We start from the raw sequence: 23,088 nt of genomic DNA on the forward strand, positions 1-23,088 counted from the left end.
CTTTTCTGGCATCTGAGGCGCTGATCCGGTCCGGAGGGAACATCTGGGGCCGGACGGTTCGGACGGCCCCACACAGTGATCATGACATCCATGGCTGGCATTCAATTTCCCAACACCCTCACCCAAATTAGACAGAGTCCAGCACGACAACCACAATCATATAAAGCTTGAAGCTGCCGTTTTTATTTTTACTACTGAGCCGTATGAGCTTCATTATATGTTCTCCAGCATACTATTTACTATTATATGGGAGTCCCTTTCCATCATTTGCTAGCTTGTCCACCTCTTAAGCAAGGAACTCGTCGGTCTTGACGGGACCCTCTCCAACACCAGTAGAGATAACTCGGCTCACACCCTCCTTCAGAGTGGAAGCAAGGGTCCTCTCGAACTCAATACTGGCCTTGGCGCTGGCAGCACCCTCCTTGAAACCGCCAACACCCTGGAGAGCCTGGTAGAAAGCACCAACCACGATCTCAGCATCCTTCTCCTCGTAGTAGATGACACAGTTGGGGCCGGCATCGAAAGTGTAAGCAGCGACGGTCCTGCCAACCTTCTCGTTGATGTACTCGACGGCGCGAATGGCAGCGCGGGAGATATCATTCATATAGAAGATGGGAGGGTAAGTGTCGGCGCAGGTAGCGTGGAAAGAGTTGGACTCGCGCATGGTAACCTCGGCAAACTTGGGAAAGTCCTTGTTCTTAATGGCCTCCTCCATGAGAGCCATGCTGGCGGGAACAACGTTTGTTATTCTCTCCTTGAAGAGGCCAGAGGTGGCAACGGTCTGTTGCATACCAGAGGTAGAGGAAACACCCTTCTTGGCGGCGCTGGCAACGAGGATCAGAGCTCGCATCTCAGGCCAGTGCGAAGCGGGAGCGACAAGTTCGGCCTTGGAATCGCTTCCATCCTCCTTCTCACCCATTCTCCAAGCGACGTAACCGCCAAAGAGACTTCGGCAAGCAGATCCGGAACCTTGACGGGCGATGAGAGAAAGGTCAGAGGGCGAGTCAGGGAGCTCGTAGAGAAAAGCGATAGCCTGAACCAGCGCAGCGAAACCAGCAGCAGAAGAAGCAAGGCCGGCGGCAGTGGGGAAGTTGTTCTCGGAGACGATCTTCAGGGGGTAGGTAGAAAGCTTGGGAAGCGAAGAGTCGGCTTCCTCGAGAGCGGCACGGCGAGATCGAAGCTCACGGAAGCAAGCCTGGGTTCGGGCGCCAGAGATGTCGGAGGACTCTCCGTTGAGAGTGAGGCTGTCGCCATCGGTAAAGGTGCTCGAGCATGAGGCAGTTGTGAGGGTTCGAAGGTCGTCTTGCGAGAGGGTGACGGAGAGGGAGCTGTTGGTAGGGAGGTTGAGCTTTGCGTCGCGCTTGCCCCAGTATCTGAAGCATGTTAGTTGAAGTAAGAGATGCGAATAGGGAGTTGTTTACTTGACAACGGCGATGTTGACGGGCGCAGTGGTGCTGGCGCGGTAGACCTTTGTGTCAGACATTGTGAAGCGGGGTTGATGATAGAAGAAAAGGTTTAGAAGGAGATATTGGAGAATGAAGATTGGAACAAATCAGACACTGAAGAGAAGCAAGATTTAGAATCCAAAAAGAAGTAAAGTCAAAAGCAACAAAATTAGCTAGACTTCACCGACTTGTTGTAGCGGGAGGAGTTGGAGATGGACCGCGGAAGGCCTAACCAGAGATTATAGCCTCAACAGGTCTAGTGCGGGGTCCAATTGAGGACCCCTGAATGGAGCCCCTCAACACCAAGCGAACCTGTCATCTTGGGGGTCTGGCCAATGCGTGAAGCTCAAAGATGGGGGTTTTGCATGATGGATGTTCTTTAGCGGCTGTGGATGTGTCAGACTATGCAGCTCTTTGAGTTCGTTATGATGTGTGATTTAAACGGATACGATGTACGAATACAATTGTAGATATCTAGAGTTTGGGATGGCCTGAAATTGACTGTTGAGTTAGAACCTAATTTAGTAGGCGAGATTGCTCGTTAGTAGCGGCTTACTAGCAAGATCATCGTGATCCTCTCTATCCATCTCAGTTGATGAATGCTAGAGCGCATTTCGTCATGTCTACAGAGTATACAAACCATAGATGAGGAACTCTACGATCATTAATGGATATTTCTAAATGTCATCTAGATAGTTGATTGTCATTGTCGCCAAAGCTTACACGAATGCATGTCAGATCTACAGGAGAATTTGTAGTCCGAATACGGATACTCCAAAATGCCACGCGGGTGGAGGGAGGCCTGAAGGCTTTAGGGTAAGCTTATTTCTCGTCATCAAGGCAAGCGACGATGACCTATATTTTGACAACGTATAACTTGGATACCATTACTCTAAGGAAGGAACCATACTCTCAGGTCTTATGCTCTTATTGAAAACAAAAAACGCGGTTGAAATCAGCCAAATAACCGTTAAATTCACGACAGTACCTTAGCTTCGGGATTTGTGGAGAGTTTGACTATATATGCTTGGAAAGTTGGAATACATTCTGTGTAGATGATCGCTGTATGCCATCTTGGACTCACTCTCCTGCTCTTTAGACCTATCCTATGTTGAGGTCTCAAGTTCTCTATATTCTCCTCTATGATATCTCGACCAACACAGATCTCTGGTGAGAAATGAACACAAGCAGCCTCAATGTCTTAAACCTTGACTAGGCCTACACGCTCATTGCTCCCAAAGTTCGATAACGGGATGGTCCTACACACAGTGGTAGGATAAGGAAAGTGCACGTGGCGCGCATATGAGACCTTGTTGAAAACGGAAATAAAGCTCCAGGATAATCAGATCGTGCATTGGAACCCCAGACGAAACAGGCCTGCTCAAATGTGGCTGTGGCGCCGTGACGCTAAATACCCCCCGATTAAACCAATCAAATGACGTGAGCATGAATGTTCCAGGGACAAACCATGGAACTGTTGACGTCACAAATTCCAAGCTTGTGGGCGCCAATTGATGGATGAGATAGTGGTGACGGTGATCCAAGAATATCCCAACCAAGGCAAAGGTCTTGGCCTGCTAATACATTCTCCTACCTTATTTCCACGTCAAGTCGATTGTATGTCACTCGCATCATTTCCTCCCCTGTGCATCCTTCCCTCCCGCCTTGGCCTAAAAGCTTACTCCCACCTTGACCTCTGTCCAGTGCTACCTCACCAGACACTCTTTCAACTCTACCTGTTCCTCTTAATATTACGACAAGATACAGCAATAGACCATAATGAATCACGCTTTAAGGCGCGCAACCTTGGGATTGTCGCCGGGTTTACGAGCATCGCGATTACAATCATCATTTGCGAAACATCAGTTACCAGCTGTGTACCGTTGCGAAGCTGCTTCAATACCATTTCAACGCGCTTTTACAACATCGAGATGTTTTAGACAAGAAACTGCCGCGGAAAGTGAACAAGAGGCTGCAGCTAGACGGGATGACTTGAGTGAAAAGGCTCGTAAAAGGGACACGAAAAAGGTCACTTCAGGTTCCAGTGCTCAAACATTGGAGAATGATAGACCATGGCACAGAGCAGACTCTGGGGCAGATCCAGATGCGCCAAAGGATGCCCCTGACAATAAGGACATGAAAAAGGGTAAGCTGATCTCGCGATCTTGACAGAACTCGACTAATGCACATAAAGGACGCCTTCTAACGACCCCAACCCGTCTACTGAAGCTCATTCTACCAATGCCCTTCCATCCCGAACAAGAACATGTCAATAGGCCAGTACGGGGCGACGTTGATGATGCAGGCGAAACAGTCGAACCGCTGGCTCTTCTTATTCACCCCCATCAGCCACTTTCCTATCTCGAGCGATTGATCCAAGCCGAAATCCCTCCCGTTCAATACAAGGGCCGCGAAAAGCTTCCCGACATCGTTTTCCGAGCTGAAGCCGACCAAGAGGAACAAGGCGGGAAGAAGGAAAACAAGAAAAAGAACGATAATGGCAATGTCGCATCATACTCTGGGCTCGGCCACGAAGGTCCCGCCAATAAAGAGGCCAACTGGGTGCGATGGAGTGGCAGCACCGAGATCGGAGACTTTATCAGAGATGCTGCTCGCGGTCGCGAATTTGCAATCAACGTTGAAGGCTTTGACAAGGAACTCCGAGTTGCCGTACCAAGTTTCAGAGACCGTACATACTACATGCGCATGACTCTGCGACGCATGTCACGCAACATTGAATCCATGTCAAAGGTCAAGAACGAATGCGACGCGCTGGCTCACAAGGGAGCGCACCGTCTAGCACAAGGAGGTTTCGCGGCTCTGGCCGGATGGTGGGGAGTTGTTTACTACGTTACATTCCACACTCAGGCGGGATGGGACTTGGTAGAGCCTGTCACTTACCTGGCTGGCCTGTCAACTGTCATGGGTGCCTACCTTTGGTTCCTGTACATCAGCCGCGATCTTAGCTACAAGGCCGCCATGAAGGTGACAGTATCCAAGCGACAGGCGGCACTGTACCAAGAGCGAGGTTTCGATCAGAGCAGATGGGATCAGCTTATCCACGAGGCCAACGATTTGCGAAAGGAGATCAAGATTATTGCAAGCGAGTACGATGTTGACTGGGATGAGAAGAAGGATCTAGGAGGCGAGGAAGTCAAGAAGGTCCTTGAGGAAGAGAAGCAGGGTCGTGATGGTACCAAAGTGACCAAGGGCGAGGACGACGATGAAGGTCCTCGATCATCCTCCGAGAACAAGAAGAAGCAGTAAACGATGCAAAGAAGAGAGGCAAAGTTTGTACACTAAACTCGAACATCAGATCATGGCGAATATGGCTTAGCATTGGACTTTTCATTGGAGGCTCGGAGTATGCGACAGCGAGAGCGCTTGGTGGTGGGTGGTGGTGACATGTCAGGAGATATTTTCTTTGTAATTGTGTTTCGATCTAAGACGCATAGCGATAGTAACAGATACTGCATTTAATTGTTAGAGATATATACGCGGTAATTGCGAATTGAGATTGATGATAGTTTCAGTCAGATCTAAAATGGGTAAAACACCATGATAAGAGTGCGATAAGAAGGCGAGTCTTGGACGAGATGTTTGGTCCTTGAGCTTTCGCCCAGGCCTTCTCAAGCTTGTCAAAGTTCTCAATAGAGGTTAATCCATCCGCGTAGATTATTCCTTTCAACAAGACTGAGTTTCCTAATACAAGCGTGACTGATAGGGCATCTGCCTGAACTCTATGATGTCAGCTATTATAAAAGAAGCTTCTGTCCAGCCAGACAAGAGAGCAGCAACTTCTTCCTTTTCCAATCCTAAACCAACTACCGAGTCTACAACACCACGCGTAGAGATTCATAGTTATCGCCCAACCGATACACCAAGACGCCAAGTCAAATTATCGCCTAATCAATTCACCAAGATTGACTGGCTAGCTTGACTTGGCGTCTCGATGGATTGATCAGGTGATAACTGTAAAGGTCTTTGACAAGTGGCGTTGTTGACTTGTTGGTTGATTTGCGGTTGGAAGAGGAAGAAGTTGCTTTGAACGTGATATGATATGATGGACGACGGGTGGACTTATCATGACGTATAGAAAAAGTAACATGTTAATACCAATTAATTAATACGTACTGTGTTTGACATATCATCTTGGGCGGAGCACAGTGCTACATTCAGTTAATCATCCACTTGACACAACATCTCTCCACCACAGCATCCAACCATTGCCTCGGCGTTTGTCACGATCGTCCCTCCAAAGGTCAGCATGTTTCCGGAAAAGGAAGCCTTCTGGAACGTCTCTCGACCCATTCCAGCGACTAACTAAATCACTCGGCATCCCCTCTCTTGAAGCTTCCCACCCGGCCCGCACTAGCTACTTATAACCCAGAGCCGATCCCCCGCGCAGCACAAGCTCGAAGCGATTACGGATTGTAGTACGACGGATATGGCACCCCAAATTATTCGATTGCCCGACGGTCAGACCTTTACCGTTACACTAGTCTTTGCTGGCCTCGGTTTCAAGAGCCACGAGCTCAACACGCATCACAATGCCTTCCCCGTTGGATGGACCGTGGTCCTGAATACAGAATCCGAATGCAATACCGACGATAGTAATACTGAGAGACAAGATGGGGAGGCGAAGGAGAATGGTGTCGCGCTTGATAGTCCGAAGCGACAGTTCCATTCGTTCGATAAACCGACACTGCAAGGCGACAACCTCTTCATCTCATCCATCGCGAACCCTTCCAGCTCCGAATTCAAACCCGCCGCGAGCCCCACACGGCAGATAGCCATGATGCTATGGATTACACTCTACTGGTACTTCCACCAACCTGAACCTGCGCCTCAGATATCCGCGCAAGCAGCAGAGAAGACACCCCAGGTCGCCAAGCCGCGGGGTGAATGGAAGATCAACATCAAGAGGGATGGCGTGTTACGAGGGCGCAATTTGATCCCCAAGCTTGAGCGCATGGGACTTATAACCTCTGGACAAAGCGCTGTTGGAACGAGTCTAGATGACAACGGCGACGATTGGTCTAATATGTTTGTCTCGAAGCGCATGTTTTGGCAACTTCCTGGAAGATTGTTCTTGTTTTCTCTTCGGCCGAATAAATCGGGTTCGACATATGATTCGGTTCCTGGATCACCAATTGGCAGTCGCCCAACATCACCTCTACCATTGGAACCAGCATCGCCTTTCCACAAGACGTTTCAACGCCATTCGCCGCATTCATCGATTAATCGAATTGACCATGATCTTCCTGGTGGTCCTATGCCGACTTCCATGTCATCACCACCGAGCTTTCCCATCGGTCCTTTCTATTCCAGCTCACATCTCCCGACTTACTACCCGCCTCCTCCTCTTCAATACATCTGTACGAATAATATCCGTCATCCAATGAGGCCGAAGCCGCCGAGGATGGGAGAAGTGTTTTATACCAGATTTGTTCCCAGTGTTGAACAGTATCTCTCGTTTCGAGTCGCTTCCATCTCGCCCAATCCAGTGCCTTACCTAGGCCCAGTTGGACCAAAATCACCAGAACAATCTCATCTGACTACGATGAGCGATACATCTTTGATACAGATGTGGATGAAGAAACCTCGCGTGAGCGCCTTCTGGGGCGAGTACGATGACAAGTTCCTCACCAATATTCTCAACCAGCCAAACTCTTTTCCTGTTATCGGACTATGGGATGGAGTGCCCTTTGGATACTTTGAGGTTTACTGGGTAAAAGAGGATATCCTTGGTCAACACATCGGTGGCGAAGCGGCGGATTGGGATAGAGGTCTGCATGTGTTTATCGGTGAAGAATGGGCAAGAGGGCGTGTTCCAATCTGGTTGACAGGGTTGGTTCATTGGTGCTTTACTTCAGATTACCGAACAACAAGTGTGTGTCTTGAACCGAGAGTGGACAATGCAAGGTAAGTCATATTTTTCAGCATTCGTGTTCGCCACTAACAATTACTAGGTTCTTGCAAGGACTTGAACGTACAGGCTTTTCGCGCGAGAGGCAGGTTTCGTTTCCTCATAAGCAATCTTGGCTTGTGCGAATGCGTCGTGAACAATGGGAGGGACCAGCACTATAGGAGATCTAGAACATGAGCGATGTATGGAGATTTGGCGATGAGAACACGAGAGATGATTTACGAAGTGGATAATACATATGACGAACACATTACTCTCTTTGAGAATTGAACATAAAAACAGAATATACCTCATGCATTTGTACTCGAACACAGGGTTGTGGTCACTTATTTCCGAGTGTTGTTCTGTCGAAGTAGTCGAGTCCTTTGACAAGCACAAAGGGTTGCCTGACACGAATTGTTTTCCTTTCATAATGCGACGAACATAACTTGGACTTCACACTGATGATGGATTGTATAAAAAGGCACAATTCTCATCTCTGAGACTTCAATCAAAACTCATCAACAACAGTTCTCATTGCACTGCATCAACGCTAACACATTTCAGAAACACTTGCGGAACCCAAACACAACACTTCACCAACAATCAAACGGTAAGATGTCTCAACCAACTCCCCCTCAGACCAACGCTGACAAAGACGGACAATTCATCCGCCAAGTCTACCTCCGGGGTCAACTCGCTCCCGCCTTCCAACCACCCGCCAAGACATGTCCACGCTGCTTGAAGTCCTTCCAAAGCGTGAGATCAATGTGTCTGCCCTGCCTCAAAGCAGTAGCCGCTGAGAAAGCGAACGACGCCCTGGATCGCAGTAGAGATACATATCTCGACTCATGTGAGACGTGTAAGACGACTACTCTTCACCTTGGACCAAGCTGGTGCATCACTTGCTACGCCGTTCCGGACAATACATTCCCGGTGTATTGCGAGGAGTGTGTCGTGCAGAATGATGTCCCGAATAAGGTCCGGGATGACAAGGGTGGGTTTGTGGACATGCTCAAGGTAAGTAGTCTTTGGTGTGTTCACTGTCGTGGTCTGGCAGATTCTTGGGTCAGAATCGATGCTTGAGATGGGGATTTGGAAGACTAGGTGGTCGGAAGGATGCGAGGCCGAAGGCCGATGTCGTGGAGAAAGGTGACGGTCTCATGTCAGATTGGTAAGCGCTAGATTTCATTGACTGTAAATATAAAAGAGCTGGACTCTGCTATTCTCGTCATTTAACTTGTTCTCAATATTTTGTTTCTTTGTAACCTGTGAATATGCCATCTTCAATCTCGGGACTTGAGGCGCTCAAATGCGGCTTTTCCATCTCTGACGATAGCACCCCGAAACCATCGCGCTGGTCAGATACAAGAATCGATAAACCTGCTTTGGTAGTCACTCCCAAAACAGAAAGTGATATCCAGGCAGCTATTCGTATTGCCAAGGATAACAAACTCACTGTACTCGCTGCAGGAGGCGGCCATGGGACGTTTGTCAGCGTGGACTCTTCAACGCTGTACTTGGACCTGAAGCACTTCAAGACCATTGATCTGAACAAAGAGAAAGGAAGTGTTCGAGTCGGCGGTGGTGTTGTTACGGGAGAGGTGGTAAAGGCGTTGGCGGGAGAGGGCTATTACACTCCTGTTCCCAGCTCCGATGCAGTGGGTTTCGTCGGGTGTGTTCTTGGTGGTGGAAGTGGTGTCCTCAACGGTTTACACGGATGGATGATCGATAATGCCGTTTCTTTCCGAGTCATCACTGCTCAAGGTAAGATCGTGAAAGTTGGTTCTCAGTCGGAAGGTGAAGAGTTGGCGCTCTTCAATGCTCTTTGTGGTGCAGGGCATGGATTGGGTGTTGTTACAGAAGTGACCGTCTCAGCTTTCCCCACTGCGAAGCTCAATATGGAGGATGATAAGATCTGGACAAGGACGCTTGTGTTTCCTGCTCTGGCGATTGACGTTGCTGTCAAGACATTCCTGGACTTGCGCAAGCCTCGACCTGAAGGCCATGTCACGCTGGTCTTCACTCGAAGCCCTCCAGGTACCCCAGCAGCAGGGGCTCCGATTATTGTCTTGGGGTATACATTCTTTGGTCCAGCTGAGAAGGCAAAGAAAGAAGCAGCGCTGCTTTTCGAAGACGACATTGTTGGAAGAGCAGTCGTGAACATGACGAATTTGGTACCATTTGCCGACATCAATGCCAAAAACAGGGCTTACGATTATTACGGCGGACACAAAGCCATCGCATCATGCCGTCTATACAAGACCAACCACGAAGCTATAAAGAATACGTTCGAGAATTGGACGACAGCAACAAAAGAATACCCCGATGCCCAGCAGAGTCCTCTCATCATATCCGTCTCCAACATCGACAAAAGTGAAGCCGCAGCTGGAGACAACTTGATCGACAGTCGAGACAGACCTCTCGTTGCGCTAGCAATTGTAATTGCGGAAAAAGAAGAATCGAATCAGGCGTTTATGAGTGTGTTGGAAGGCATTGTTACTGGGTTGAGGGAGGCTGATGAAGGCGCTGGACCAAGAAGTTTTGCGAATAACTGGAAGTTTGAGACGGATGTTAATGAGATGTTTAGTGAAGATATGTTTGATAGGCTGAGGGTTGTTAAGAAGACGTGGGATGAGGATAGTGTCTTTTGGTCGCCCTATTTTAAGTGAGTTGTCTTGTTCAGTTGGATTTGTGCTAGAATGGAGAGGATAGTCTGCTATCTAGCAGCTGGATCACAACGGTTGGAACGGGATGAGTGGTTTGCATTGATTGATCACAGCTGGATAGTGTGTACTTACTTAGAGATATTATCGAGATGCTGGCGATTTCTGTTTAAAACAGATTATGCAAAGTCAATGAAGATGGTAAATGAGTCTGCTGACTCAATATCCCTTCTTTATATATCCCATACACACACAGATCATTGATTCACTGCTAGAGAATGTCATGCTGTGTGAGCTCCTGTGGGTATTGTGATTGACTGTCGTGATCTATGTTATTGTGATTCACGCTGTTGGCAACCTATTACGCCTCGAAGAGTTTTCTTAGCGCCGGGGATGGGCGGAGGGGACCTGGGCAACGTCACCTTGACCAAACCCGCAGCTGGGTAGGCGGGAAAAAGACCCATAGTGTTGATGCATGAAAGTATGCGTTTCCTTCATGGAGGCTATAAAACCCTGTTGGCACTGGCAGAGATGGGGGCCAGCTCTGCAGAGCGGATGCTGTCCGAGGAGACCCTGGATAAAGTGATCGCCGGTCGGGCCATATCTCGCTGCTCCTTCCTACTGTACGTTCGCCTTGAACTCCGGCGTGGGATTAGTGACAATTGGTAGAAGGCTTCGGCCCCGACCACCCCGGGCCTTGACCGAACCCGCCGTGGCTTCGGCCGCAACTGCAACCGTCCCGAAGGGGGTTGTCCGGCCCGTTCACCCGGCGCCGTGATACTGGGATTTTGTTATTGCAAAGGTCCAACTTGTCGCGATTGATCAGATCGTAGTACATGTAGTGTTCTGTACGTTTCATTCCATCGCTGTAGAAGCAGCCTGGAAGGAACAAGTATCATCCAATACCAATGTTCAAGAGCGAAATCATAAGGCATTGCTTCCAAGGCGCTATACTGCCATGAATCGGGCCAGGTCCCGTTCCACAACGGACCTGACGCGCGATAGTTGGCATGCCCATAATCTGTCGGTCATCAGGACAGTACCACCGGGATACTGACCATTTGCTATTGTCGATCTTGTCGCGCATTATTGGCCCTTCGTACACATTCTCGTCGCACAAAGAGCGAACTGGGCAAACGCATCACCTACCAGAGTAAGGAAGAAATGTAAGATCGACCATGACTTGCAATTGCTCAGCTAAAGTTTGGACTTGTAGATATATAGAATAGCTATGTCTGGCTTGAGCATTCCCCTCCCATGTGTGGAATTGCTGGAATGGTGTTTTGGTCAAGGTTTCTGATTGGCCTCGTATTCCGTATTCCGTATCGCGTATTGAACCCGTCAGCATGGGCCCTTTAATTCATGAAGTAGAGTATTTAAACAGACAAAAAACCAACAAAAACTTGTCGTAAATATATTGTTACATATCACTTGTCTTTCACATAATGTTAAGAACATCGCCTCATAAAGTTTTGCGAAATCGCATTCCGCATTCATCACTTCGCTTCTATGCAACATCTTCTCAGACACACCAAACCCTTCACTTATCAGATGGTCGAAAGCTAGGCTTTGCAGAATATGGAAGTCTAAATGGAAAACCAGTCTTTTACTTCCATGGATTTCCGTCATCAAGGCTTGAAGCACAGCCCATTGACGACATAGCACAACGATGCGGTGTTCGTCTAATTGCCCTTGATAGGCCTGGTTTTGGGCTATCATCACCCAAGCCTGACTATCGCATCATCGACTGGCCTAAAGATGTCGTGGAACTGGCCCAAGCAAAGAAAATCACCGAATTCTCTGTCTTTGGACTCTCTGGAGGCGGTCCCTTTGCTTTGGCTTGTGCTTACGTCTTGCCCAAGCGTGCACTTACAAGTGTTGGACTGTTTGCTAGTGCACCGCCTTGGGAAGCAGGTGTTCACCACGTGGATAAGTCTCGCCGAATTCTGAGATTTTGCGCAATGAATTGCCCGACTTTACTCGTGGGAGCCTTAAATATGCTCAATCGATCTATTCGATGGCTTGTCTTGACTAGGCCTGTGATAAAACGAATCGGAAAATGGCTTGATGCTCAAGACGCAAAAGACAAACCCGGAATTGAAATCACAAAGTCTCACACTGAAAGAGTCGAGGATCTTGTCAACATGCTCCTCGACGAACCATTCCGTCAGGGCGCCCGTGGGACAGTCCACGAGACCAAACTGCTGTCTTCTAAAGACTGGGGGTTCAAACTCGAGGATGTTGACTATGACAAAGTTCAAATCTGGCATGGAGTGAAAGATACGAATGCGAATATTGCTATGATTCGGTACATGGCGGAGCGTATACCGAATAGTGAGTTGACCGAGTTTGAGGAGGATACTCATTACACCATGTACAAGCACATTGAGCCAGCACTGCGCAGTTTGGTGAACACCAAGGAGAAGAATGAGTGATAGAAGGATTGGTTATTTTACGAGGAGAATGGTTTAGATATTATACAATAGATTGGTCTAGAGTTTGTCTTACACGGGGCAAGGCCAGATCTAGTTTTGTTTGGGTGAAGAATGTATTGGAAAGTCAATCGAGTTAGCCAGGGGAACGCTAGAACTAAAAGATAACGGTGTCTGTTCTAAATCCGTGGGATTCTCTTGGTGAAGTGCAATCGGCCAGCACGCATGAGTAATTTAATATTCAATTCATGAATAAAGTATGTTCTTACAACTGGCTACGAAGTTAGATCTAGGTAACCCTGCTGTAGTCTGTCATGGCCTAGTAGACTGTCTGTTGTGAGATTGGGCAGGTTTCGAAGGCTGAATCGGTGGGAAATTACTGCTTTGGTTAGTAACCGTTACAACAATGTATTGGAATAGCTTAAAGGAGTCAGCACTAATTCAAACTATCGATTTCCATCTGTTACATGCCCATGGTGACATGACAGGAGAGAAGCGCCATCGTTTATATCCTCAGCCCTACCAGTTAGTGTCTGTCCTCGAGTGTTCTTGACTCTCCACGTCAGGTCTTTCAATATGTATCTTCACGTCACTCATCTGTCAATATTTGCAGTAGGCATCGTCAAATGTGCCGGATTTACTGTTACCACTAGCTCCCCGAATGAGTTTGCAAATGCCATCATCAGTGGACCGGGTCTCTCCGTGGTAGACGTACCTAACAAGATCGCCCCAGAGCAGAGCATAGGAACCTTTACCGATGGCCCATTTGGCATCGGGAACGGCGGTATAATAAGCACTGGATATGCCACTAGGGCTCTCGAATCAGAGTATAGGTCTCGTGACAACGGAGGTGCCGGGAGCGAAACATTTTGTGGCGGCACTGGCTACCACAATGCCGTGGGTATCGTCACCCAACTCCAGCTTGACACGGGATACAATGGACTCACCGTCGAGTTCATCTTTGCAACTGCCTAAATGATAGAGTACGTACTTACTTTGAAGCAAACTTACAAACCAGGCGTTGACTAACTGATGCTACCCAGTCCCTATTATAACGATAACATCGGTATCTTCCTCAATGGTTTCGATACTCAATATGCCAGTGACTCGAGTCGCAACGGACTCGGGGTACAGAACGACCTTTTTAAAGAACCCCAAGGCATAAATTCACCCGATAGCGTCACAGGATACCGCCGATCCAGTCCTCCGCTGGTAGTCAATATTCCAGCTACGCCAGGGACCAAGAATCTTCGCCAGATGTGGTTGTTGTCGCTGTTGCAAGTTCCTTGGATGTGAAGAGTCTTTTATCTCTCACAATGGCGGTCGCGGTTGTCTTTGTCCTTGCTTGACCAAATCCTCTTCGTTTAGCGTTCCATTCACATGAGCACAGAAATATTGTTATTTTTAGATAAATGCCCTAACAACGATTAATTAAGATGGTAAATCAAGCTGCTTCAAAAAAAATAAGTAAATTAAAGCTGGACAGACTTCTAAACAGCAAGCTCATCCTACGTAGTCTAGTTCGCTCGTTCCATTGCCAGCGAGAGAATTTCCCGAACTCTCTGTCGACCTCTTTCCCGGTTCCATCCATGGTTGGCAGGCAGCAAGTCTAACGGCGCTATATATCGAAGAGATCCAGCAGGCCTGGATATAGAACTGAAGATTGATAGCATACCAGGGAGCTTTCCCACATCTTGTGATCTGCAGATATACGACTTGTTATCTTCTTGACGGGAAAAGTCAATAATATTAGCCGCAAGCCCCACAGCAGCAGCAGTGGCCACTATAGATAAGGAGTAAGTATATATAGCATCTCTTCGACTCGATCCGTTTACTCACTTGATGTCCCACTCATTGGTTCATTTCTCTTCTGGTCTGGGTGCTGAAACCCCTCGCCCAGGACAGCAAAGTTTGATGTATCACTTCTTGGTTCAGGGTTGAAGCTTGAGCTCTGGTTGCCCATTTTGGTTGAGTACATACACATCGTGGTAAGGTTGTGTCGTGCTGGAAACGCAACAGTACCAGTGTTTGACCAATTTGCAGCTGCCGCAACGACGAGGGTACCGGCAGCCTTGGCCCTAGTCACGGCTTCATCAAGCTCCTTCGAGTAGTCACGGAAGCCAGCAGAGATACTGATAATGTCAACATGGTTGCTGATAGCCCAATCGATAGCCTGAGGCAAGTCTTAGTAGGTAAGAGAGACAGTGAGCAGTTGTACGAACCTTGGCCATTCGAATCGGTCCCTCTTCATCGCTAGCGTGATCCTTCTCAAATATTCTGGCAATGAAGAGTACTGCTTCCTCATAGATATCGCAAATGATCTTGGCGCAACAAGTCCCATGCCATGAATCGTTACGTGTTTCTTGAGTGAAGTCTTTGTACACCACCTTGTTTTGTACCATGTAACGGCGCTTCACTGCATCATTTAAACCCGAGTCAATGACGGCAATCTTGACCTTTTCGTAACGATTGGTCCTGTCTGGCTTCATTACTCTTAACAACTTGTCAAGCTCTTCTAGCCAGTCGTTGGCTGTGCGTTCGTGTCCACTGTTAAGAATTGTCAGCTTTTTATATCGAAGTCGATTTCCTGCCCGAAAAATTTATTGAAGGCATTGGCATATACAAACCCTTTGACAAATGTAGCTGTCTCAGTCGAATTGGCTACGCTTTCTCCAGTGAGTGTCCCCCAGTCCCTTTGGAGAGTAGACGGCTTGGAACTCGCGTCACGATCCTGAATAGTGGTCCTTCCAACCGATTTTACTACCCTTTGCCCAATAAGTGTCTCCCAGTCTATTTGAGAGGTATACGGCTTGTCATTCGCGTCATGATCGTAGACCCAGATCTTGGATTGCAGTAGGTCTAGTGTCTCGACACTAGAACCCTTGGACTTGACTACCCTTTCATTAGCAATACTACCTCTCTAGAGCTCACTCCAATGGGTATCAAACATTCGAAGCAGATGTGACGCGTGGTGTCAGACTGCATTAAGATGGCACGTCGTGCATATTTTGAGCCTCCTAAGCCTCGTGACACTATCGAGAATTGTAGTTGTGCCTGACTTACGTCGATGGCGGGAGCGTGCAAATGCCTTTTTACATCAGCTGCGCCTTATAAGCAGTCGACTCCCTGCCGACATACCGGGAGTATATGACTTGTTCATCGTGAAAAGGGCTACGCATGAACTTCTCGAATAATGTCCTTTGAGCAACTTCTAAATAGTGGGCGAAACATTCCGCTTCTATAATTTCCGTTATAAAGAGCTCGATTAAATGCGTTTATAGACTCACCATTGCGCTTGTCGAAACCAAAATGAACATTGCAGAATTCTTTTCGTTCACTCACCTTTTCACCTTCAACCAAAACAACATCGTGCAATGTCACAAAAAGCCTACCAAGAGGGTTGTCTTCATGAAATATCTCCGTCTGGGCTGTAACTGTGATGACTTGAGTCAGTAAACTACTATAAAGGCAACTCGAAGTTGAAGCTACCAAGAACCCTCTTTGCTGGAAATGGAGATTTCTGAAGTATAATATGGTAATATCTCTCAGGAAACGAAGGAGCCAGACTAGACGGGGCTCTGCTGGTAATAGGGTTGCGAGGCTTGCTGTAGTGCTTCAACACAACCTTTGAAGGGGTTTCAAGAGAGCGCTTGACCCCTACTAATTCATATTTAATAGTGCGTACTTTGGTTGAAGGGAACCCCCAATCACTTCATCACGGGTTAGTTGTTTATCAGGTCGAATCGCACTTATACTCACGTTTGGAAACACTCGAATCTCTCTGTCTTGATACCCGTGATTGGTTCGCTGGAAAACTTATTCTGAGCGGTTAAGTAGGCCATCCCGATGTCATCTGCTAGGCTTTGGACACGACTAATACCTGATAATTGTCAGCCGCTATAGTCTAGCCAGGTAGAAGGTCATTTATACAGAAGAGTGGAACGTCCAACAGCCTCACGATGACTGGCTTATTCGAGCTCAACAATAGGATACTCCATCGTCGAGAACCGTTGAGGCCGATTTCTTCTCTGAGTAGACTTTTCCCGCGAAATACTGTATCAAATGTCACCTCACGATGTCGAGATTCTAGTTAAACCACGCACATTTGTAATCGAGTTGGGACTCATGCAATGCGTCGTCGCAACAACAAGTAAATTTGACACTTCTTGGTCTCTTGGCTGTTGCATCAATGCGAGCCCCTTGACAGACGACTCTGCTACTGGAAGCAGTAGACCCGTTGACCACAGTAAGTTCCTCGACGGTAAAGGTTTCCTGGTTTGTGTTGAGACGGTTACTAGGGGGAAAGATCTGACTTGCAACCCTCAGAACACTCTGTGCTAGTGTATCAAAGACCCTCTCCACCTCAGCTCGGCTGTTTGCAGATTGACTTTCCCAGATTGAAAATTAAGCGATCCTGTAAAAGTATACTCTGGGTGGCACTTACAAAGATGGGCCAGCTTCTATCACCAGTAAAAAGATATTTGTACAGTCAGATAGTTCCTCAAAAGCTTCATTTAGCTCATCATCGACCATTTCCCTCCTTTGGTGAGGTTCTTTCGTGAATAAGGTTGACACGGCCGCTACTAGACGGAAGACTTTGACCACCGCCCTTTTGCATCGTTCAAGAGTAGGAAGGAGTGGGGAGCTCTCACTAATCGTGCCTTGAGAGCCGATGGTTTTAATTGCAGGATGAAGAAGTAAGAGTATACTTTCGACTCGGGAACAAACATCGTTACTACCATTGTCAAGTTGGAAGGCTTTTAAATACCTAGCAGCGTCAATGGTAAGTTGTGATAGCTCTTCCCACTCCGATTTGTCCATCGTTAGTATCGATGTAGAGTGATGTGTTCTTCCTAATTCTGATGGATATGGAGTGTTGTTCACGTGTCTATATCAGGTGATCGTGAAGTAACATAATCGTACTGCTATTCCGCACCTTTGACGCGGTGGTTGTCTTTCTGCCGTGATGGAGAGCGTTATTTTGATCTGAGGGGTTAGGCGCCGAGGTCGGCTGTGCTGACCACCATGGGGCAGGATTGGTTCGTGCGGTTCTCTCTAAACCAACAGTTGATCAATATCAGTATGTAGTCGCGTGGAGCCGAAATCTGACCTGCATATTTCGAGCAGGGAAAATTCTGCGGACCATGTACCAAATGATCGATGAGCATGGAGGGTCCACAGCCGAGTGGTGAGGCAGATCAGTGGCCTTCAGTAAACGACAAATTGTCCTCTTGCAAAACCAAAGTTTAAGAGACGTTCCCCGGACGTCCTTGTCAAGTCTACTCACTGACGCGACTATAATCGACATATTCATGTAAATTTTACGATTCTCCAGGCATCCTAGGCTGGTCAGTCCAAATCTACCATGTCAAGTCGTCATGTTCCGATCAAACGTCTCCAGTCTGGCGTGCTATTCTCAGCCCCAGACGTGACACAGCGTTTTCCTCCCGATGAAGCCAGAGTACGTCCCCAAAAGCGGAATATCATCCGAACGAGGGCTCCCGATGTCAGAGGTATTGAAGCTATCGATAGTGTTGGCTCTGGTGGTAGTCCCATACCAGAATTCAAGGGGTCTCTCTCCATGTTTGCCACGTATAGCGGCCATCCAGAATATAGATCATCGCCCAAACCTAGTCCTTGGATGCGCTTCCTGCCCCCAAAGGAGGAGAAAGCTACGCTGTGTCTCCCTGTACTCAAGGTGTCCTCGACCACCATGATTGAGGGAACACTGGCCCACACAACGATTATACAGAGCTTCCATAACCCTTCACAAATGACCATCAGCGAAGCGCGCCACACATTTCCGTTATATGATGGTGCTGTTGTCACAGAATTCGAGTGTACTATTGGTGACGAGCGCCGTCTTCGAGGCGTCGTCAAGTCGAGGGAACAAGCTCACAAAGAATACAAAAAAGCAGTACAAGAGCAGGCCAAGGCGGCTGCACTTCTCGAAGAGCACACACCAGAAGTATTTGAGACTTCAATTGGCAACATACCTCCCATGACGACAGTTGAGATCATGATGGTTCATATTCAAGAGCTCAAGGTGGTCATGATGGAAGGCGAAGCTACCGAGGGAGTAGCATTTATTGTCCCAACATCTATTGCACCTCGCTACAGCAAGTCCCCACCAGCATCAGAAATTACCCGAGATGGACTAGATATCAAGATCAGGGTTTTAAACGATGGCAAGGTCAACGCTGATGGTTGCCAGGAAGAGTCGGGGCATGAGGTGTATTATGATGGACCACGAGTAATGGAATCTCCAATATTTGATGGCAATAAAGAACAGCCCCTGCGGGAGTACTATTGCTGGGACCACCATTCTGATGGAGCAACTTTAAGGAAAGACTTTGTGTTTGTCATTCAGATGCAAAAGGGTTGTGAAATGCAATCTCAAGCTGTTTTATGTCCGCCAGATGACGCGGGATTGGCTGCCATGATGGTGAGCATTCGGCCAAGTAATCTGTTCAGCAATGCTATCGTTCCTCAGTCATTCTCAGGGGAGATAATATTTCTTCTTGATCAGTCAGGTTCTATGAATGAGAGGGTGGGTGACTATGGAAGGCCACGGGATGGTAGCCCATTCTTCTTTCAAGACGCTAGATGTCCTCGGAAGATCGATGTACTACGAGAAGCAATGCTCTTGGTGATTGCAGGTCTTCCCAAGACATGTTCTTTCAACATAGTCTCTTGGGGCTCAGAAACATGGGCGATGTGGGAACAGTCCAGGAAACACTCACCTGACAATATAAAGGAAGCCAAGGAGTATGTCTCTCAAACCGAGGCCAACTTGGGCGGAACAGACCTTCTTCGGGCGTTGGAATCCAGCATCCAACGGCGGCGAGACGACATTACCTCAACACAGATTGTAGTCCTTACAGACGGTGAACTAGATCCAAATGAGCCCATGGAATTTGTTTGGAAGACTCGCCAAGCACTACAGAACAAGATCCGGTTCTTTGCACTAGGTATTGGCAGCAATGTACCACACAGTCTCATTGAGAGCATTTCAGACCTCGGAGGTGGGTTCGGTGATATCATTGATACTGCCCAGAACCCGAGGTGGCATAGCCGGTTGAATCGACTATTCAAGTCATCATTGGAGCCAGACAGCTGGGATTGTGATATTAGTATCGGTCATGAGTTTGAACGACACAGCCTCATTGACTTCAGACTCAACAAAGACACCCCTGATACGCAACGAGTGCCTTACTTTCAAGCTCCTCATACTATTACCGATCTTCACCCATTCAAGTTTACCTCAATTTTCTTCCTGATAAACGTCAGGGATTATGGGGCCCTGCCCAGCGAGATCACCATTACCACCACGACAAACGGAGCAAAGAAGAAGACATACAGACTTCCAGTAAAACAGACGATAGTTCGAGATGGAATAATGCATCGATTGGCAGCCAAAGCCGCACTGGTGGATCTGGAAGACCTGGTCAAACAGGAGTCCTCCAACTCACTTATCGTTGAAGAAAATGCTGAGACCATTGGTACTAGGTACTCTATCGCAAGCAAATGGACGAGCTTCGTAGCAGTTCCTCAGGATGAGCTTACTACTACTACCGAGGGCAGTATGATGGACCACTACAAAGCAATGTATGACGATATTGATTTCGACGAACTTCTCATGGCAGCGGATTTGAACAGCGATAACGATACAGATGCTGAGGACTATGCCCCCAGGCTCGAGGCTGACATGTTTCAACCTCGAGCTCGTCGTCGGTCTCCGTCTCCTCCAGTTGATGCCATCTTGCCAGGACCGGTTGTGTACGTCAGGCCAAATTCGATATCGCGCAACATGGCACGCAGGCCTACTATCGTTGATGAACGGGTTTCCAGAAAATCTGAGCATCTTGGCCCTTCTATCTATGATATTGAACCTTCACGACGAGTAAGCCGAGCCTCAAGCAGAGAAGTTAAGACGAGATCGGAAAAGGAAAGAGCCGCGTCATTGGATGCGGATGTGCAAACGAACAGACGAACGCTAAGCAGACGGACGACAAGGAATGCAAGACTGCATAGATCGTCGAATGAATATGTAGAAAGCTCCTCTTCATCGGGCTCTTCTGATCTCCAGAACGCGCGGCCTGCTACGGCGCTCAGTTATCGTTTACGGTCATATCACCGTGTACGGGAACGGGAAGTACGGTCAGATCGCCGTGCACGGGAAAGGGAAGTACGGGGTGTCGCACGCAATGAGAGAATTGTTTATGCTTCAGACACTCCAAATCCAGCCATGGACCGTCGCGCGTCACCGCGGACCGCATTTCAACACATCATTCACAACGAGCTGGTTCAAAATGGTGACTCCCTCTCAGAACGTGCGAAGTCCCCATCTCCAGGAACTATTGATCCCCTCAATTGGGAAGTTGCCGTTGAGTATCAGAATGGACAAGGCTTGTTCGAGCTACCTGAGTCGGCAAGGGGATTACTGCATCTTCACTTCTGTCCCGACACAGTATTGGAGACTGTTGAAAAGCTGGATCTACTTTTGTCCAATCAACCAAGATATCAAGGGTCATCTGATGCTGTGGTTGTCGATACGGTCATGACGATTCTGTGCTATGAGACTCATCTAGCTCTTGAGGAAGATCTCTGGGATCTCATGATGGAAAGGGCACGAGACGCCGTCACAGAAGCCATCGGACAGGAAACCATGGAAATCATGGAAGAATTCCTTACAGCATCTATGATGCATAAGCATTACACGACCGTGGAAGGGGTAAATCGTTATGGGGACAGAGAATCAACCGGTGAGGCAAGATGCCCCGTCTGTCGTATCAGATGGCAATTTTCGCGGACGTTCTCTTGTCATTCTGAACGTGGGCCTCTCATGCCTCATGTCTTTTTGGATTGGGAAGCGTTCTGGAGGCATCAGAAAGAGAGTGGACATATGGCATGTCCCAGGGAGTAAACTACCTACCTAGCAAGATATTTATTGGCGGCGTTACTGTTAAGTTTTTACAAATATATCACTCATTCTGACGATATTGTGTTTGATGGTCTGGAAAAGTTGAATAGCGATCTTTGTAATTCGAAATCAAACTGGACACGTTTGCATAAATCAGGAATGAAACTTGACACGATATTCATACTGATTATCGAATAATATATTCGTTCAACACAATAGCCTCATCCAAATCATTGTCATCCACGATCTGGAACTCTTCCAATCCTTCACCTTTCAGAGCATTCTCAACATCTGCATCACCCTCCCCATCTCTGAACGTAGCTCGCTTGGTATATGCAGCCACCGACCAATCTCTCATCAGAAGCCCCTTGTGCACTTTGGCAAGCCGAATAGCCCAGATGAAATCTTGTGTGTAACTTCCAGAGGAGTTTTGTAAGGAAGCGCGATTAATGTTGGTAGTAGCTGTCAGGCTAGCAAGAGCTGGAACACTCCTGTCAAAGCATCAGTTCCCATTTTCTGGTTGGCAAAGTAGGGCTTACAGGTCAGGCCCGATATCAACAACTATAGATTTATCCTCTCTCATTTGTCTTGTCCCGGTGCGAGCAACCTTGATGCCTGTAATCATAAACATTGACCAATATGGTTTGCCTTTCACATATGCTTTCAGCTCGTCCTGGCCGAGACAGTCTTCGATATAAGCCTCAGTGGGCTGCACGGTATACGTATCAAGCTGTTCATACGACTCATGGTTTTCGACGGTTCGCATAAATGCAGTCTGCAGATTTGCTCTGACAGTTATCCCGGCCGCGGCGAGTACTGGTGCACCAGCACCTAGGTGAATTCCCGGGGCGTTGTGTGTGTTCTCATCCCACGAGAATTTCTGAACAGAATTACGATGAACCGTCATACGTCGAGGGAATGGTAAGACTGAACCGTGATTCATTGGAAAGTCAAGATTTTTGAGATCTGAGACATAGTGGCCTAGACAAATAGTCGCTTCCAAATCATCCCCATCGCCGAGAAGAATAGTATCTTCTGGGGGAGGGTAATGGTCGGTTTGACGCAGTTTGAACCAAACTTTTTCCATGTTGTTCGTTGGGGATAGAAATTGTGAAGCTGATATCTATGTGCTGACTGTGCGCCCTCTTGAGTCAACCTTGGGAATGAGGCTATGTTTATCGTGCATAGAGGCCGCCTGCCATGCAGTGACCTCCAGCCAATAGCGTCACAGGATATGGGGATGACACATTTACTTGTACCGCGTCTGAAGTAACAGCCTGTAGGGTAACAGTAAAGTCAACCGCGCGCTGTGCCAAATAGCCTACAAGATGAATACTTACGTAACTCAGATCATTTAAACTGATTGAACACAGCAGTTAGGTATAGTATATATTTTTTTCTTCTTAGTTGTCTCAGAGATGGAATGTCTTTTGCAGAACTGAAGAATAATAACAACTTCATCACCCATGGATGTATATGGCAGCTCTTGTAGTCACATTCTTAATAGTGAGAAGAAGGATACGATGAAACTTCCTTTTTCTCTGTGTTTTGTATATGCTCAGTTGACATAGCATAAAACGTTCCACCTCAAACTCCAACCCCCAATCCAATCAGCCCATATCGTCTGACAGTTGGTAAAATAGAGAGAATCTCGTACTAGACTTGAGCCACATTAACTTTGGGGGTAGTGGCTGTGTGTGTGGCACAGACAGAA

At 47.6% G+C, this 23,088-nt stretch overlaps 10 protein-coding genes across 10 annotated transcripts; 7 read left to right on the forward strand and 3 right to left on the reverse strand.

Moving 5' to 3' along the window:
* Nucleotides 1-286: 286 nt before the first annotated feature.
* On the reverse strand, nucleotides 287-1,483 carry FSST1_006260 (diphosphomevalonate decarboxylase MVD1; the record flags this gene model as incomplete). Its single annotated transcript, XM_083232612.1, has 2 exons — nucleotides 287-1,373; nucleotides 1,422-1,483. The coding sequence occupies 2 exons, from the start codon at nucleotides 1,481-1,483 to the stop codon at nucleotides 287-289; spliced, it is 1,149 nt and encodes a 382-aa protein (XP_083089690.1).
* Nucleotides 1,484-3,224: 1,741 nt separating this feature from the next.
* Nucleotides 3,225-4,712, forward strand: FSST1_006261 (uncharacterized protein; the record flags this gene model as incomplete). The annotated part of the gene is made up of 2 exons (XM_083232613.1): nucleotides 3,225-3,591; nucleotides 3,640-4,712. 2 exons carry the CDS (start codon nucleotides 3,225-3,227, stop codon nucleotides 4,710-4,712), a joined length of 1,440 nt encoding a protein of 479 aa, XP_083089691.1.
* Nucleotides 4,713-5,892: 1,180 nt separating this feature from the next.
* Nucleotides 5,893-7,535, forward strand: FSST1_006262 (uncharacterized protein; the record flags this gene model as incomplete). Its single annotated transcript, XM_083232614.1, has 2 exons — nucleotides 5,893-7,370; nucleotides 7,418-7,535. 2 exons carry the CDS (start codon nucleotides 5,893-5,895, stop codon nucleotides 7,533-7,535), a joined length of 1,596 nt encoding a protein of 531 aa, XP_083089692.1.
* A 436-nt stretch (nucleotides 7,536-7,971) lies between these two features.
* On the forward strand, nucleotides 7,972-8,531 carry FSST1_006263 (uncharacterized protein; the record flags this gene model as incomplete). The annotated part of the gene is made up of 2 exons (XM_083232615.1): nucleotides 7,972-8,373; nucleotides 8,472-8,531. 2 exons carry the CDS (start codon nucleotides 7,972-7,974, stop codon nucleotides 8,529-8,531), a joined length of 462 nt encoding a protein of 153 aa, XP_083089693.1.
* A 99-nt stretch (nucleotides 8,532-8,630) lies between these two features.
* Nucleotides 8,631-10,025, forward strand: FSST1_006264 (FAD-binding oxidoreductase; the record flags this gene model as incomplete). Its single annotated transcript, XM_083232616.1, has 1 exon — nucleotides 8,631-10,025. One exon carries the CDS (start codon nucleotides 8,631-8,633, stop codon nucleotides 10,023-10,025), a length of 1,395 nt encoding a protein of 464 aa, XP_083089694.1.
* Nucleotides 10,026-11,464: 1,439 nt separating this feature from the next.
* FSST1_006265 (Alpha/Beta hydrolase protein) lies at nucleotides 11,465-12,454 on the forward strand (the record flags this gene model as incomplete). Its single annotated transcript, XM_083232618.1, has 1 exon — nucleotides 11,465-12,454. The coding sequence occupies one exon, from the start codon at nucleotides 11,465-11,467 to the stop codon at nucleotides 12,452-12,454; it is 990 nt and encodes a 329-aa protein (XP_083089695.1).
* A 573-nt stretch (nucleotides 12,455-13,027) lies between these two features.
* Nucleotides 13,028-13,426, forward strand: FSST1_006266 (uncharacterized protein; the record flags this gene model as incomplete). The annotated part of the gene is made up of 1 exon (XM_083232619.1): nucleotides 13,028-13,426. The coding sequence occupies one exon, from the start codon at nucleotides 13,028-13,030 to the stop codon at nucleotides 13,424-13,426; it is 399 nt and encodes a 132-aa protein (XP_083089696.1).
* Nucleotides 13,427-13,968: 542 nt separating this feature from the next.
* On the reverse strand, nucleotides 13,969-17,272 carry FSST1_006267 (S8/S53 family peptidase; the record flags this gene model as incomplete). The annotated part of the gene is made up of 10 exons (XM_083232620.1): nucleotides 13,969-14,234; nucleotides 14,291-14,624; nucleotides 14,674-14,998; nucleotides 15,079-15,348; nucleotides 15,548-15,689; nucleotides 15,739-15,885; nucleotides 15,941-16,161; nucleotides 16,211-16,331; nucleotides 16,555-16,823; nucleotides 17,220-17,272. 10 exons carry the CDS (start codon nucleotides 17,270-17,272, stop codon nucleotides 13,969-13,971), a joined length of 2,148 nt encoding a protein of 715 aa, XP_083089697.1.
* A 544-nt stretch (nucleotides 17,273-17,816) lies between these two features.
* FSST1_006268 (VIT and vWA domain-containing protein) lies at nucleotides 17,817-21,377 on the forward strand (the record flags this gene model as incomplete). The annotated part of the gene is made up of 1 exon (XM_083232621.1): nucleotides 17,817-21,377. One exon carries the CDS (start codon nucleotides 17,817-17,819, stop codon nucleotides 21,375-21,377), a length of 3,561 nt encoding a protein of 1,186 aa, XP_083089698.1.
* A 184-nt stretch (nucleotides 21,378-21,561) lies between these two features.
* On the reverse strand, nucleotides 21,562-22,461 carry FSST1_006269 (uncharacterized protein; the record flags this gene model as incomplete). Its single annotated transcript, XM_083232622.1, has 2 exons — nucleotides 21,562-21,865; nucleotides 21,914-22,461. The coding sequence occupies 2 exons, from the start codon at nucleotides 22,459-22,461 to the stop codon at nucleotides 21,562-21,564; spliced, it is 852 nt and encodes a 283-aa protein (XP_083089699.1).
* Between the last annotated feature and the right edge of the window lie 627 nt (nucleotides 22,462-23,088).

Source organism: Fusarium sambucinum, chromosome I, assembly GCF_050947815.1.
Source record: "Fusarium sambucinum isolate potato_lamoka chromosome I, whole genome shotgun sequence".
Lineage (NCBI taxonomy): Eukaryota > Fungi > Ascomycota > Sordariomycetes > Hypocreales > Nectriaceae > Fusarium > Fusarium sambucinum.